General features: G+C 36.4%; 2 protein-coding genes across 5 annotated transcripts; one reads left to right on the top strand and one right to left on the bottom strand.

Moving 5' to 3' along the window:
• Nucleotides 1-1,794: 1,794 nt before the first annotated feature.
• Nucleotides 1,795-6,088, top strand: LOC132189696 (uncharacterized). Of its 4 annotated transcripts, XM_059604463.1 has the most exons (7): nt 1,795-2,357; nt 2,489-2,569; nt 3,236-3,310; nt 4,063-4,107; nt 4,188-4,277; nt 5,024-5,125; nt 5,595-6,088. In XM_059604463.1, exons 1-7 carry the CDS (start codon nt 1,869-1,871, stop codon nt 5,772-5,774), a joined length of 1,062 nt encoding a protein of 353 aa, XP_059460446.1. In that variant the 5' UTR covers nt 1,795-1,868; the 3' UTR covers nt 5,775-6,088. The 4 variants fall into 4 exon arrangements, with proteins under 4 accessions (XP_059460446.1, XP_059460448.1, XP_059460449.1 ...); XM_059604465.1 differs by lacking the exon at nt 4,063-4,107; XM_059604466.1 differs by lacking the exons at nt 4,063-4,107; nt 4,188-4,277.
• Nucleotides 6,089-10,380: 4,292 nt separating this feature from the next.
• Nucleotides 10,381-12,334, bottom strand: LOC132189697 (RING-H2 finger protein ATL43). The gene has a single exon (XM_059604468.1). It carries the CDS (start codon nt 12,161-12,163, stop codon nt 10,829-10,831), a length of 1,335 nt encoding a protein of 444 aa, XP_059460451.1. The 5' UTR covers nt 12,164-12,334; the 3' UTR covers nt 10,381-10,828.
• Between the last annotated feature and the right edge of the window lie 1,370 nt (nt 12,335-13,704).

Genomic DNA, 13,704 nt, shown 5'->3' on the forward strand with positions numbered 1-13,704 from the left:
TATTCAATGTAGCACACTAGATGAATAAAATATTGTTTATTTTTCTTTTTGTTTATTGTTTCTTTATTTCATATATTTTCACCCAACATCTTTTATTTCTTCTTAATACATCTTCACATCTGCTACGTCTGTCTCTCAAACACAAAATTTCTTCACACAAAATTTATCTCTCTCGCTCATAAAATTTCTTCACACAGTTGGATGAAAAAATTGAATGCGGAAAAAAATTTATTTCATGGAAACACACGGATGGAAACAAATCAATTGCAATTCGATAAAAAATTTATTGCATAGAAACACAAGGATGGAAACAAATCAATTGTAGTTGGATGAAAAAATTTATTTATGTTATTAATTTTAAGAATTAGTAACTGCATGTGAAATGAATGTTCCTCATATGTGTTTTTTTTTTTAAAAAAAAAATGATTTTTATATATGTGTTTGTTTTTCCCTTTAATTCTTTTTTATTTTTTTTGACATGTCCGCACAAGAAGGGGGAGAGGGATTCGAACTAGTGACCTCTACTTCTTTAAGCGTGATCCTAGCCGTTTGAGCTACCTCTTGAAGACATTTTTCCCTTTAATTAAGTGTTAGCAATAATATAATAAAAAAAGAATAAGAAATAATATTTTAAAGCAAGTAGAGAATGAAATAGAGAATCTATTGAAATGTGTAGTGAAAAAATAATAGTTAAAGTAAATAATTGTACCTTTTCACCACGTAAAATACCTAATGTTGCTGGATATGCTATAAAAAATATCATTACTTTCAAAAACTATACTAGTATATCTTAAATATAGTTCATGATAATTATCCAATTGTAAGTAAACTTAAGTCTTTCTTAAGAATAGTTTCTAGTCTCTCAAGGAGTAGTTCAATCGGCTGAGAACCACACCTCATGAAACGGAAGTTACTAGTCCGAATCCCTCATTTTCTTATGTGGACATGTCAAAAAAAAAAAAAAAAAATAGTTTCTAAAAATTTTAAGTAAGTTGGATAATTTCCAATAAAAAAGAAAAAAATTGATATTTGAAAAAATATATTTAATAAGTGTATTAAGTTTTTTTTTTTTTTTTTAATCATAATTCCATAAAAGCAATATATACATTTTTTAATCAATATCATTTTTTTTAAAAAAAGTGAATAAATGACAGTATTAGTGGTATTACCATTGCAAATTGACATGTCAATTATTATAAATTAAGGTGACAAAATAATTAAATTTACAATCAAATTTTATTACAAATCTTTTGAATTATTTTATCCATGTTGCAGTTTGCATATCCACCACGGGAAATTCAGGGAAAACATAACGAACCCGCTCGGGCTTCGATGGCCAGTTAGAGCATTTCCAATGGAAGAGTCAAATTTTTATGCAAAATAGCTCCTTAAAATTCACTTTTATCTAATTTAGCTAATGAATTTTTAAATGCATTTACATCCGATTAGCTATATTTTTATCTATATCATTTAAATATTATTAAAAGTGAGAAAAGTTTTGAAAAAAAGAGAACATGTGAGAGGAAAAATGGGAAAAGTTTAGGAAAAGAGAGAACATGTAGAGAAAAAGTAGAAAAAGATTTGAGAAAAAGAGAAAACAGGTGAAAGAAACAATAAAAAATAAAATGGCTTCCTTATAAAGTGCTGCTACATTTAACTTTTTTTTTTAGTTCTTCCAATAAGTATCTATTTTACATTTTCTTTTGGCTAATCTAATGTAGGAGGTTTTTTAAACATTTGAAGAACCATTTTAAATAAAAGTAATATTTAGCTCTTCCATTGGAATGATCTTACATGTACTTCACTGAGTCACTCCATCTTCATGGTTCAATCTCTCTGAAACCCTGAGTTCCTAGAGTTCCACCGCCATGTGTGACTGCTTTTCCTCAACCCCACTACACTTTTCGGTCACCAAATATCGGAAATTCGGGCTCACCAAATCCAATTGGAGGCCGCAGAACGAACCGATTCCGTACATCCACATTCGAAACTTCCCAAGGCTATCGAAATCCCACTGCAGAAACCCCAACGAGGTGTCCGGGCCGGAGGAGGAGGAGTACGGGTCTTACGGCGAATTGGGTTTCAAGGAGAAAGGGGAAAACAGCTCCGACGGGGATGAAACGGCGTCTTCGGGTTTGAATATCCTTGAATTGAAAGGTTCTTTGGCGGATGGGAAGAATAGTAAAAGGGGCGAGGAAAGTGTAGAACAGAGTGAATTGGTTGAAGTTCGAAAGATGGGGCTGAGAAAAGGGAGACAAATGATGCGGAGGTCGAATATAGTGGCCAAGCAAGTGATCAGCATTCGAAGCGCTTTAAGCTTGGGCTTCGTCTCGGAGCTTTGGGTGGACACCACATCTGTAAGTGATAATATAATGTATATAAATAGTTGCTGTAACATATTGAAATATAATGTATATAAATAACATATTGAAGTATAATGTATATAAATAGTTGCTGTAACATATTGAATATATTTTTGTTTCTTCAGTGGGTGGTTTTGTTTGTGCAAGTGAGGCCAAGTTTGCTTTCTGGAGAATCAGAAAGTTTTCTTCTTGAGGACGTCAGCCAGGTAGTTGCTCTTTTCTTTTCTTTTCTTTCTTTTTTTTTTCCTTGGAATTATTGTCTTTATTGGGATCAGTTACTTGGTTTCCATCTTTCTCTTTATAGCTTGACATAGATAACTCTTGGCCCACAAGTATAGTATATCATTTTTCAGTATGTTGTATATGTTAGTTACATATACTCTTCATTTCAATGGCATGGACTTCCTTCTCTTACAATTTGGAATTAAAACGGTGACTTGGACCGGTAAGGATGATTATGAACATATGTGGGTTGCTTTTGGAACGTACATTGTTTAAGATATTGCCCTCTGCTGGTTCATTTGTTCTGACCTCTTTCACATATTCAGTATATGCATATCTGTTTTGATGTATGGCAATGAACGCCATCCTTGTGAGTTGTGGCTTGGTGGTTTGTTTGCTGTCCTGTTAGTTCTCGTGCTAGTATTCTAGCATAGTCATGTGATGTGTTGTCTACTTTTCTTTGACCATATGTAATAAATTCTCTAGTTGTCTAGTTCTCAGGGAATTGATGGATATATTTGACTCCTCTTTGAAGGAACTTGGGTGCCTTATAGATCTGCAAACCATCATTTCCGGCTATCTGTCTTGATTGTAAGTTTAAGGACGTTGTTGGTCATTCTGTAGGTTATGCAATCTGTTATTCTTTGCAGGTTGGTGACGTTGTTCTCATCCAGGATGAGAGTGTTATGGAGAATGAGTTTAAAATGGTTGGACTGGAAACCCTGGTATGTTCCGTTGTTTCTTCTCCCACTCAACCTTATAAAATGAACATATCATTTGTTATGATTGTCTACACCACGTTTTCCCTTTTCTTTGGGGGGTGGGCTGTACATGAGAAAAAATTTGGCATGAATGCTTATGGCTTAGTGGTAGAGGCCTTTGTCCCACAAACACATGGTCAATTGCAATCCTAGCCAGAAAAATAAGTAAAATAAAAGAAGTAAAAAGTGTCTGATTCCTTTTGGGATTGTGAGAAGTATTTTTATTAATGGAAGGAAACGTACAAGATGCACCCAAAATGTCTGGAAAACGTAATACTGGATATTGCCTAAGTCAAGTCATATATCTAAACATGAGGTGGAACCTCTACAGAAATTTCAGAATTTAAGTTGCTAGACATGGCTAAAACATGGATGGCTGTCCTTCTATTATATCTGTTTGGACATCTTGGTGCAATAGAATCACTCTGTTATCTCGTAGTGATTAGTTCATTAACTCAGTTGGTTTTCATCCAAGTGAAAACGAGTCTATTTAATTTATGCTCAGGATAATTACTAGTGACATTCTGATATCTATGTGACTTTAGCTAAAGAATGAATTTGTGCTGTAAGTGTCATGGGAAACAGATGGGAGAAGACATGCTCTTGGATGCCTCAATTTGTGGGACTGGCCGTAGATAGTGGATTCGGTGTTAGCTTCTTTAGAATATTTCCTAGAAACATCTAATTTTGAGATTTTAACTTGTGATGGTTGTTAGGTAGGATATAAAGTTGTAACGCCAGGTTGCCGGAATATTGGGAAGGTGAGTCTATTTCTCAGACAATCTTCATTGCTCAGTATCTATTCTACAATTATCTTATAGTTTACATGTTGATTTTCTAGGTGCGGGGGTATAGCTTTAACATTAATTCAGGGGCCATTGAATCATTGGAGCTTGATTCATTCGGAATCTCCATTATTCCATCAAGTTTGGTAGGCGCAGTTAAAAGGAAATCCAAATAATTTGAGTGCAGACTACTTGCAATTTACTTTTTACCATTTTGAATGAATCTGTGGTTGCATGTTCAGTTGTTAATTCTCTGGTATTGCACTATTATATGTCAATCTAAGGAACACAGATACTTAAAAAAGGATGAAGTGTGTGTATTTAAAGTTGAATACTTTGTGGACATGGCCGGGATATATATCTAGGACATGGCTGGGGTCAAAATAATAACTTCTTAATAACAACAAATTCTAAATTTTTTTGTTAATGTTAAGTCTTTATTTTTCAACACTTTGTACCTCTTGACAGCTGTTTATGTTTCTCCTTTGGTGATTAGTTATCATAATTTTCTTGTTATTTTTGCCCTTACTAGTTAGGTGGCTTCTCTTGTATGCTTCCGGTGTATATGAGGGTTATGTACCTCTTTCTTACCTCTTATTTTCTAATTAATAGTTTTAGATATGTTTGTTAACCTTTTAGTGCTTGTTATTTACCTTTTAAATAAAAATAAAATTAATGTAATACGTAAACACAAATATATAATTCTTGATTAACTAATTAACACATCGCAATCATATTGTATCCTCATTTCCAAGAATGATCATACTATCATATCTTTAACATATCACATCCATGCCTTTTGTCAGTATTGGTACTCCTTAGTTCACAATATACCTCTTATTCAAAAAGTTATTCTCAATGAAATTCAAATTCAATTTGCTTGTAATTTCAGGTTAGTACCTATGCTCTCTTTGTGGAGGATGTGCTGGAAGTTATACCTGATGCAGTTGTCGTGCATGAAGCTGCAGCCTCACGCATACAGAGGTTAACAAAGGTATTTTTTCAAGCATAGTGAACCTGCCAGTCTCACTCTGTTGTATGCTTTATTTGTATTCATATATTCAGATGCTGATAAAAATCTTAAATTCCACTTATTGATGTGTGCATATACACGGTTCATAAATATGCACAGGTAAAGAGGCACACATGGAAACACACATATTAACACCTTGCCATTTGCCAATGCTTCTTTACAATTGTACCCACTTATATGGCATGCATATAACCTATGCATGTAGTTATCTATTAATTTTCTTACCAATTGCTGGATATAAATATATTTTTTATTGTCACTTTGTAACTTTCAATGAGAATCTTGTCTTGTTTCTATGAGATGCTTGGGAAATCCATGAAGTGAACACCTGCCCTTTCTCTTTGGGCAATCATTAGTGTACTGGTTTAAAGACAGTCTCAGCTTAACAGGATTTAAGGCCTCACAAAATCCCTCCACTTTCTTAAATCAGGGTTTCTTGGGCACCCAAAATGTGGGGACTTCCGTAGATGAGCTTGGAGAATATGCAGACTTTGACAAACCTGCTGGATCTGAATACAGTCGAAGCATAAGAAGATATGGCAACCAGAGATTCCCACGAAGGAACAGTGAAACTGAGGATGATTGGGAGCTTCCAATGGATTACCTTTGATCTTTAGGTTTTTTGCTGCCAACTCTCATGTACATAATAGACACATATAGATTATTCTCACTGCTGTCAATTCATTCATACAATAATAGTGTGAAGTGCTTTGGCATTCATGGGTCGAGAGCTGTTGGGCATTCAAGTGTCCCAAGTTACCATGTTTTGTTGGATTCCTTTCATGAGCTAATATTGTATCATATAATGGCATTGCAATACACGAGACAATAGGGTATTTTGGCTTGTTTATGGTGAGGTGATAGGTATTTTGATGTTCGACTCATAGCATCATGCTTTATGAAGAAATTTCTGTTTTTGTAACTGTTTTTTCGTTTTCGAAAGAAGAACTGTATTATTGTTTTGTGTTGTTAGTGCTTTTTTGTTTTGAGAACACAAAAATAATTTTAACAAAAAAAAAATTGCCTTAAGATAAGAACACCCCCTCCACTTGGAACTAACCCTTATGAAAGAAGGAATAGAAACAAAATTGCAGGTGAGGGGCATTTCGGAACTCTAAATGGTGGTCGGGTAGTCGCTTTCCTCTCATCCGAAAATTGTAGCCGTTAGCGTGTCACACTTTCAAATTCAAAGCTCAATCCCTATCCTGATAGTGATCCTCTATTTTATCTCACAACTCCCTCAGAAAACACACAACCGTCACCAATGCAAACGACTCGGTCTTCCCTTGCCGAAGATTAGAATATCTGGCTAAAATTTGGTTGGAGGCCTCTCCAGCCGAGGAACTCTCTGGTGAACCCCGTCTCCAACTCCATGCCCATCACCAAGCCGAAGCAGGAACCGATCGAGAGAGAGAGAGAAAAAAACCTTGATCGTGGTTTAGAGGTGGGAGCGGCACAGTAGCCCGTGGCCTGAGGATGTTGAGCGGTAATGTAGACAAAGAGAGAAGCAAACGAGAGATGGAGAGAGAGTCGCTAACGAGAAAGAGAGAACAGACCAGAGAAAGAGCAAGAGAGACGATAGAGAGCAGGAGATGGAGAGAGCAGATGTGAGAGACGAGAGAGAGGAGAAACGGCGCAAGAAAAAAATGATTAGGGTTAGGGTTTTTTTGTTTTATACTTATGCGGGGTTGGACGGGCGGGGCAGGTATCCGCAAGGAAAAAATTTCAAAACTCACCCCACCCCGCGCGGGTTAGGAGAAATCCACCCATACCCGCAAAAAAAACACTTAAAATCCGAGGCAGGGTGAATTTGCGGGCTGGGCGAGTTTTTGTCCACCCGTAAGGAAAAGGTTTCACTGCGAAGTAGCAGAAAGGAAAACACAAATACATATTATTATTAGTGATAACTTTGACAATGTTCTTTATTTTTTATTGAGAGAATTATTATTCATAATAACTTTTTTCTGAACATTTCCCACAGAGAGAGGAAGAAAAAAACTATTAGATTCCTCACAAGTGATTCTTCAACTAAGTTTAATTTGTTAGCATATCATTACTTTTTCTTTTATTCATAACTTATATATACAACCGGTGAGTCTTGTATGCACAGACTTCATCCTGCATCATGTTCTTAGAGGAGGAGAAATTGCCTTTTGAACTAAACCAATAGGCTAAGATGTCATTATATTTCTACAGAGTGAACTTGTTTTTCCTCTTCTTCTTCTACTTATTCTCTCTCCCTTTGGGGGCTAGTCTAAGGACTTGGAAAAAGCAGGCCCGTACACACAACAATGAGGTAGCTTCGACGACAGATGTATCCCAAGTATGCGTAAAAAGACATGGAGAAGGGAGGGTGGTGAAAGAATTGAGAGTGAGCAGAAGAAAGGGAAGGGCAGTGCTTACGAACATGGGAACATGGTAACCTGGGTGACCATAAGGCGGTGGCTGGTGCTCAATCCCGCCCACCGCAATGAATATCTTAAGTTGCAACTGTCGAGGACTTAGGAACCCTCAGACAGTTCGTGACCTTCGCAAAATGGTGAAGGAAGAGCGATCCAATTTGGTTCTCCTTATAGAAACAAAATTACAAGTTCTCTGGATGGAATGGTTAAAAGTCCAACTAGGGTTTGGGAGTGAGTTCGTAGTAGATTGTGTTGGACGAAGTGGTGGATTGGCATTGCTATGGGATAATGAGATTGCTGTAGATATTCAAAATTACAGTCAAATGCACATCAACGCTAAGATGGCTATGCAAAAAATATGGCGAATTAAATCCAAAAATTCTGTTTAACCTTTTTCAGTTGGTTAATTTTGTTTCTTGTACAATTGAAGTTAGTTAGATTAGTTATCTAATTCTGTTATCATTGTAGCCGAGTATATAAAGAGAATTGTTTCTTTATTGTAATCAAGGTTGAATATACAGAGAATACAGTTTTCTCAATCTCTCTCAACTTGTTCAATCTTCTTCTTCTTCCCTTCGTTCCTTTCTTCTGTTGCTCATCACTCTGTATCAACACATTGGCGGCAATATTAGGTGAAGTTCGGTAATCTTGAACGGTTATTCTAGTTGCAGTGGAAAAATATTTTTCGTACTAATTAAACGACAGAAAACATTTTCGACATCATTCAAACAATTGAAAATCAATGATTTCTATCTAATAATCTCCAACATATTTTTCTCTAATGAGTGGAAAAACGAGAGACGCATTTCATCAAACACGTTAAGTGCTGTAAGAGATAACCAATGCTCAACAGTGAAGAAACTTATGAATCACATTCTGATCTTGAAGAGAGGATTAGACTGCTAACAGTAGAAAGTTAATCATGGGTCAAAAAAAAAAAAAAAAAAAAAGAGTCGACTTTTAGAATTATCATCTTATTAAAATTTAACAGTGATTAATCATAAGTTTAATAATAATTTTAAGAGCCACATCATCCAAGTTATAAATAGTTGAACATGTATTAATCCTCTATGTTGGAGTAATACTATAAGTCCATCTTATGTCACTCTTGTGTCCATCCAAGGATGACGGGACTCTTAAAATCGTTATAAGGCTTGTGATTGATTTCAATTTTAATCAAATTGTAATTTTAAAAGTCATCTCATTTTTTGAGAGATACAAAAAGAACTTTTAAAATTACTCTAAATTATTTCTTTGCATTTTTGGTTAAGTGTTTTATTCATTCTTATTTAAAAAAAAAAAAAAAAAAAAAAAAAAAAAAAAAAAAAAAATTGACCCTGGCATTTTTCTAGAGGAAACTCTTGTCCTTCCTTACAATCAAACATATGACAAAACAATGGTGTCATGTAAATTTCTGATATAGTGAGCTTTGAATTTGGGACAAGATCAAGGGTTAAAGTTTTTTTTTTTAGAGAGACCAATTAACAAAAGATACCTTAAATTATTATTATTATTATTATTATTGCCTTAAAATTTGTTTCTTCTTGTAGTTTTAGGGGGACTAGGGCCACTATCGGTCCCTAGTGGCTCTGGTCCCCCCTAAATCGGTCTCTGATAGTAATTGACGTAGTTAAAGGAAATTTGCGCATATATATATATATATATATATTTGATCTAAAAAAAATTGATGATTTGTTATATTTACAAACATTTTTAAAAATTATTTTTAAATTTAAAAAATTAAAATCTAAGCAATCTTTTGTTGACATGATTATGCCAACTGGATAACTATCCCCATGGCATATTTCATATCAATCAAAATTACTTTATCCTTATTATTATTATTATTATTATTATTTTCATTAGATAGTAAATAACCTAATTGTGACCTTTTTCAATTATATAAATTTTACAACCTACTAATCTTCATAAACTAAATTGAAACCTTTTTTGTATTTTTCAAGAATTAAAATAGTGCCTGTCCTATAAATAACTAAATACCAGTCTTTAATTAATCCCCTTTGCAATTTGTGAGAATTGATCTTATGAGGGAAATCATCTTGGTTTGCCCAAAGATTAAGTCACATTGAGTAATGTTAGAAATCTCTCGTATGTTCTTCTTATATCACTCCAAGAATGATGTGACGTCTAAAATTATTATTAAGTTTGTGGTTAATCGTTATTGAATTTTGAGTAAATAATCATTTTAAAAGACATCTCATTCTTAGAGCGATATAAGATAAAATTGGAGGGTTTGATTTGCAAGTCACAACTTAATGCAACAAAAGGACGGGTGCGGCAGCATCAAAGAAAAAGAAAAAGGAAAGAACGGAAGACATGCTTGGGTGAAAGAAATAAGAATAATGTTAAACTCTCTCCTTTTGTGTCTTGTTTGTGTTATATTGCAGTGATAATATACTTTAAATCTTCAACCACTATTGAATTTGTGATAAATTTCAAAATAACGCTACATCACGTGTTTATGTGTACTTCAAAAGTGATGTGAATTTTAAAATTATTATTAAATTTGTAATAAATTATTATTGCATTTTGATCCGATTATGATTTTAAAAACCACATATATTCAATAGTAATTTGGAAAAATTGAAATAATTCCAAACTATTTTGTCATTTTGGATGTTTGATCAAAAATATAAAGAAAACAAAAATTTACCCAACACAATTTTTTCTGACATGTTTGGTCTGTTAAAGAATGTATTATTTAAAGTCAAAAATATCGGCAATGTAAAGAAGCCAAAACCTTTGCAGGAACAATGAAAAAAACATGTAATCAAATTTGCCAAACGCCAGCGAAGCACCGCCTACTTGTCCAAGCATGAATCAGAAGATCTGGAATCTACTGAGTAATTAATCCAGGATTAAAAATTGATCAGAAAGGTTAATCATAATTAAAAAATAAATAAAAAAGATCTCTCTATTCTTCTTCTATTACTCCAGTCGGAACAAGCACCAATCCAGATGCCCGCCCATCGCATGTATCAGAGAAGATTTTAAAATTACTCCGGGGAGGAGAAATAATTGAATGCGACAAATGTCCACTGTGCTGTGCTGTGCTTCTTCGACCCACGTGGTCTACTGCTGTACTCTCGAAAAAAAAAATTTCTTCTTTGGTCGTCTGCGATATGTGTCCCTCCAGCCGTGCATCTAGCAGCAACCCCCCTCCTCTTGAAAAGAAGAAACAAACATAGCAGTTATTTCTTTTCCTGTTGTGTACAGTGTACGTGTATAACTAAAGCTAAAGCTAAGCTGCAATTCCAGTGGTACGTCCCGACCGTACAGCTGGCGATGGCCGTGACTGCGAAATCCACGCCAACCACCTCGATACAACCCCGGCCCGTCGGGAATCAACATCATCATCATGGCTGTGAATCTGATTACTACACGCTGGAGCGTTGGTGTTTGGGAACCTGCTTAGGCCCGTGATTTCCGACACGCTTCTTGCATTTATTACGCCTCTGCCACCCCACCACCCATTCCCGCCAGTCATATTACGGTGCTGCTGCCGAGGACGAGATCCTGATTCTGACGACGAGAATCTACGGCTGTCGCTCATTATCATTTCTGATTGTAGATACAGCAGATCGGAGGGTTGCACGTCGCTCCACCTTTGGTGGAACCCACCCGCACCTGGGGAGACAATGATCCGGTGCTCGAACCTTGTACGCTCCAAGCTTGTCCTGTCGTCCGTCAACAGGAGTCCGTCCTTTCGGGGACGGTCAAAGCATCCGACGGCTACAGACTCGCTCTTCTTTCTTAAGCCCGCGCTGTCGAGGGATCTCCTGAACGACGCCAGATCATGAGGACCGGGCTCTGCTGCTCTCTGCAGGACGAATTGCAAGAACCCGGTCCCTCTCTCCCCGGCGGAAGAGTGCCGACCCGAAACCCGCCGAATTCCCGGGTTCGACCCCTCGACGTTGATAACGACGAACTCGTTCTCCGGTGGTGGAACAGGGTGGGTTTCGGGTAGGATTTTGGCTTCGTCGATAAGAAGCACATCTTCAGGGTCGACCCGGTAGCGGCAGAGCGGGCAAGTGGAGTGGGCGTCTAGCCAGGTATCGACGCATTCGACATGGAAGGCGTGCTTGCATTTTGGGAGCAGGCGGAGGACCTCGGAGGACTCGAACCTAGCGAGACAAACGGCGCACTCGAGCCCATCCTTTTGGCCCCGGAGAGATCCGAATCGGAAGACGGGTAAGGACTCGATGGTGGTCCGGTCGATACCCGAATTCTTCCTGACGGCGGACGACGGAGGTGCGTGGCCGATGACGACGACGCTTCCACGCTTGCAGTGCTTGGCGTAGAGGAGGAGCAGGAAGGTGACGGAGAACATGGTGGTCAAGACTGCCACTATGATCGCTATGCTAGGCCTAAACGGCGAGAAACTTGTCGGTTTCCCATTGGACAAAGGCGGAGGAGGAGGAGGAGGAGGAGGAGGTGGCGGCGGTGGGGAGGAAGAAGAGTTTCTCGCCCCATAAACGACGTCGTCTGCAGCAATACAACAAGGGGTAACAAAGAGAGTTACAGCGATGAGGACGACGGAGACAAGCTTGAAGGGCTTCGAGCAGAACACGCCCATTTTTGACGCTGCGGTTGAGGATAACCGAAATGGGAAGTTGTTTGTTGTTTGTTTTACTCCTGTTGTTTCATGAGACCGAGAAACATGGGTTCCTGTTCTTGCTGCCGGTGTTGTTTTAGAGGGAGATTCTCTGTGGGAAGGATTTTGGAGAAAAGATACAAAGGAGGCAAAGACAAAGGCATCTAATACTACGATCTAAATGATTTGAGAGTTTATTATATTATACTGTAATTAAATGGATGGAATTAGGATGTGAAAAAACAAAATTAAAATAATAATAATAATAGAGGTCTACCGCTCACTGGAGACAGACAGCAGCATAAACCGAAGGACGTGAGGGAATTAGAAGAAAGGGGAAATAACGAGCTTTTGGTAATTAATCATAATCATGGGCCCCGCCCCTGAATTACGTCGGCCATAAATAAACCAGTAGTATAACTAATCACGTGACCCATGCTTCCCACTGCACCTAACAAACCATAAGTTTTGTACCTATCAGCTATTGTCAATGCCGGACTCGTGTCTTCTGCAACTCACCTTTTTTTTTTTTTTTTGTGTGGGTAAATAGGGAAATAGTTCGTTGTACATGCGTTGTAGCATATATAGGAATTTATGGATAAATCTCCAAGCACCTGAATAGCCCTTTAACTTCGGCATCATTTGAATCTACTAGAATTGACCAAAATTATTCTTGACTTCCACACAAATGGCTGTTTTGTTTTTCCTCAAAGATGCAAATGACACCAGATGAAATAATTAATAACATATGTACCTTCAAAAGACATGGACAAAACTGAAATAATATTTAATTAAAATTTCACAAAATTATTATCTTTTACACACTATAAAAAATTACTTTTTCGTCGTTTGATTGGCGCTATAAGAACATTCACAATAGCTTATTAATTTCTTACTTTTATCCAAAATAACTAAGCAAATTCTTAGCCATTCAAAATGCAAAATGCATTCAAATTTATAACTGTTGAGTCTTGGGGCTTTAAGATTAAAGATTTGTTTGGGATTGAAGGCAAAAGGAAAAATAAATCAAAGACAAAGCAGAATATATAAATAAAATAAAAAAAGGGGAAAATCTATAATAAATTTTTATGTCAGCGCTTGAAAAAAAAAAAAAATTTGAACTTTTTTTTTTTTTTTTGAATTTTTAGTTCCAGAGTACTCAATCGAAAAGATGTCATAAGTCGTTCTATTACATTTTCTTCCAAATATGTCATTCAATCTCAAAACTCATTGTTTTGCCACGTCAACTTTTTTTACACCTCACTTTAAAATATTAATTTAATTAAAAAATTAAATCTAAAAAAATATTAATGTTTTCATGCGGTCACCCCCCAACCCATATATGGGGTTTGCGGCCACCCCTAACCTCCCAACGGGGTGGCTCGTAGGCCAACCTAACACCCATGGGGTGGCTTTACGGCCACCCCCACCTCACTTTAAAATATTAATTTTTTATTAATTTAATTAAAAAATAAATCTAAAAACATTAAAAAAAAAATAATAAAAAAATAAATAAAAAAAAA

Source organism: Corylus avellana, chromosome ca8 (genome assembly GCF_901000735.1).
Source record: "Corylus avellana chromosome ca8, CavTom2PMs-1.0".
Lineage (NCBI taxonomy): Eukaryota > Viridiplantae > Streptophyta > Magnoliopsida > Fagales > Betulaceae > Corylus > Corylus avellana.

Excerpts from the sequence above, each read along its gene's own strand:
- LOC132189696 (XM_059604463.1), top strand. The coding sequence starts at position 1,869 with ATGTGTGACTGCTTTTCCTCAACCCCACTACACTTTTCGGTCACCAAA. Across the intron at positions 2,358-2,488 it reads TTTGGGTGGACACCACATCT|TGGGTGGTTTTGTTTGTGCA; the intron begins GTAAGTGATAAT and ends TTGTTTCTTCAG. Across the intron at positions 4,108-4,187 it reads GTTGCCGGAATATTGGGAAG|GTGCGGGGGTATAGCTTTAA; the intron begins GTGAGTCTATTT and ends TTGATTTTCTAG.
- LOC132189697 (XM_059604468.1), bottom strand. The coding sequence starts at position 12,163 with ATGGGCGTGTTCTGCTCGAAGCCCTTCAAGCTTGTCTCCGTCGTCCTC.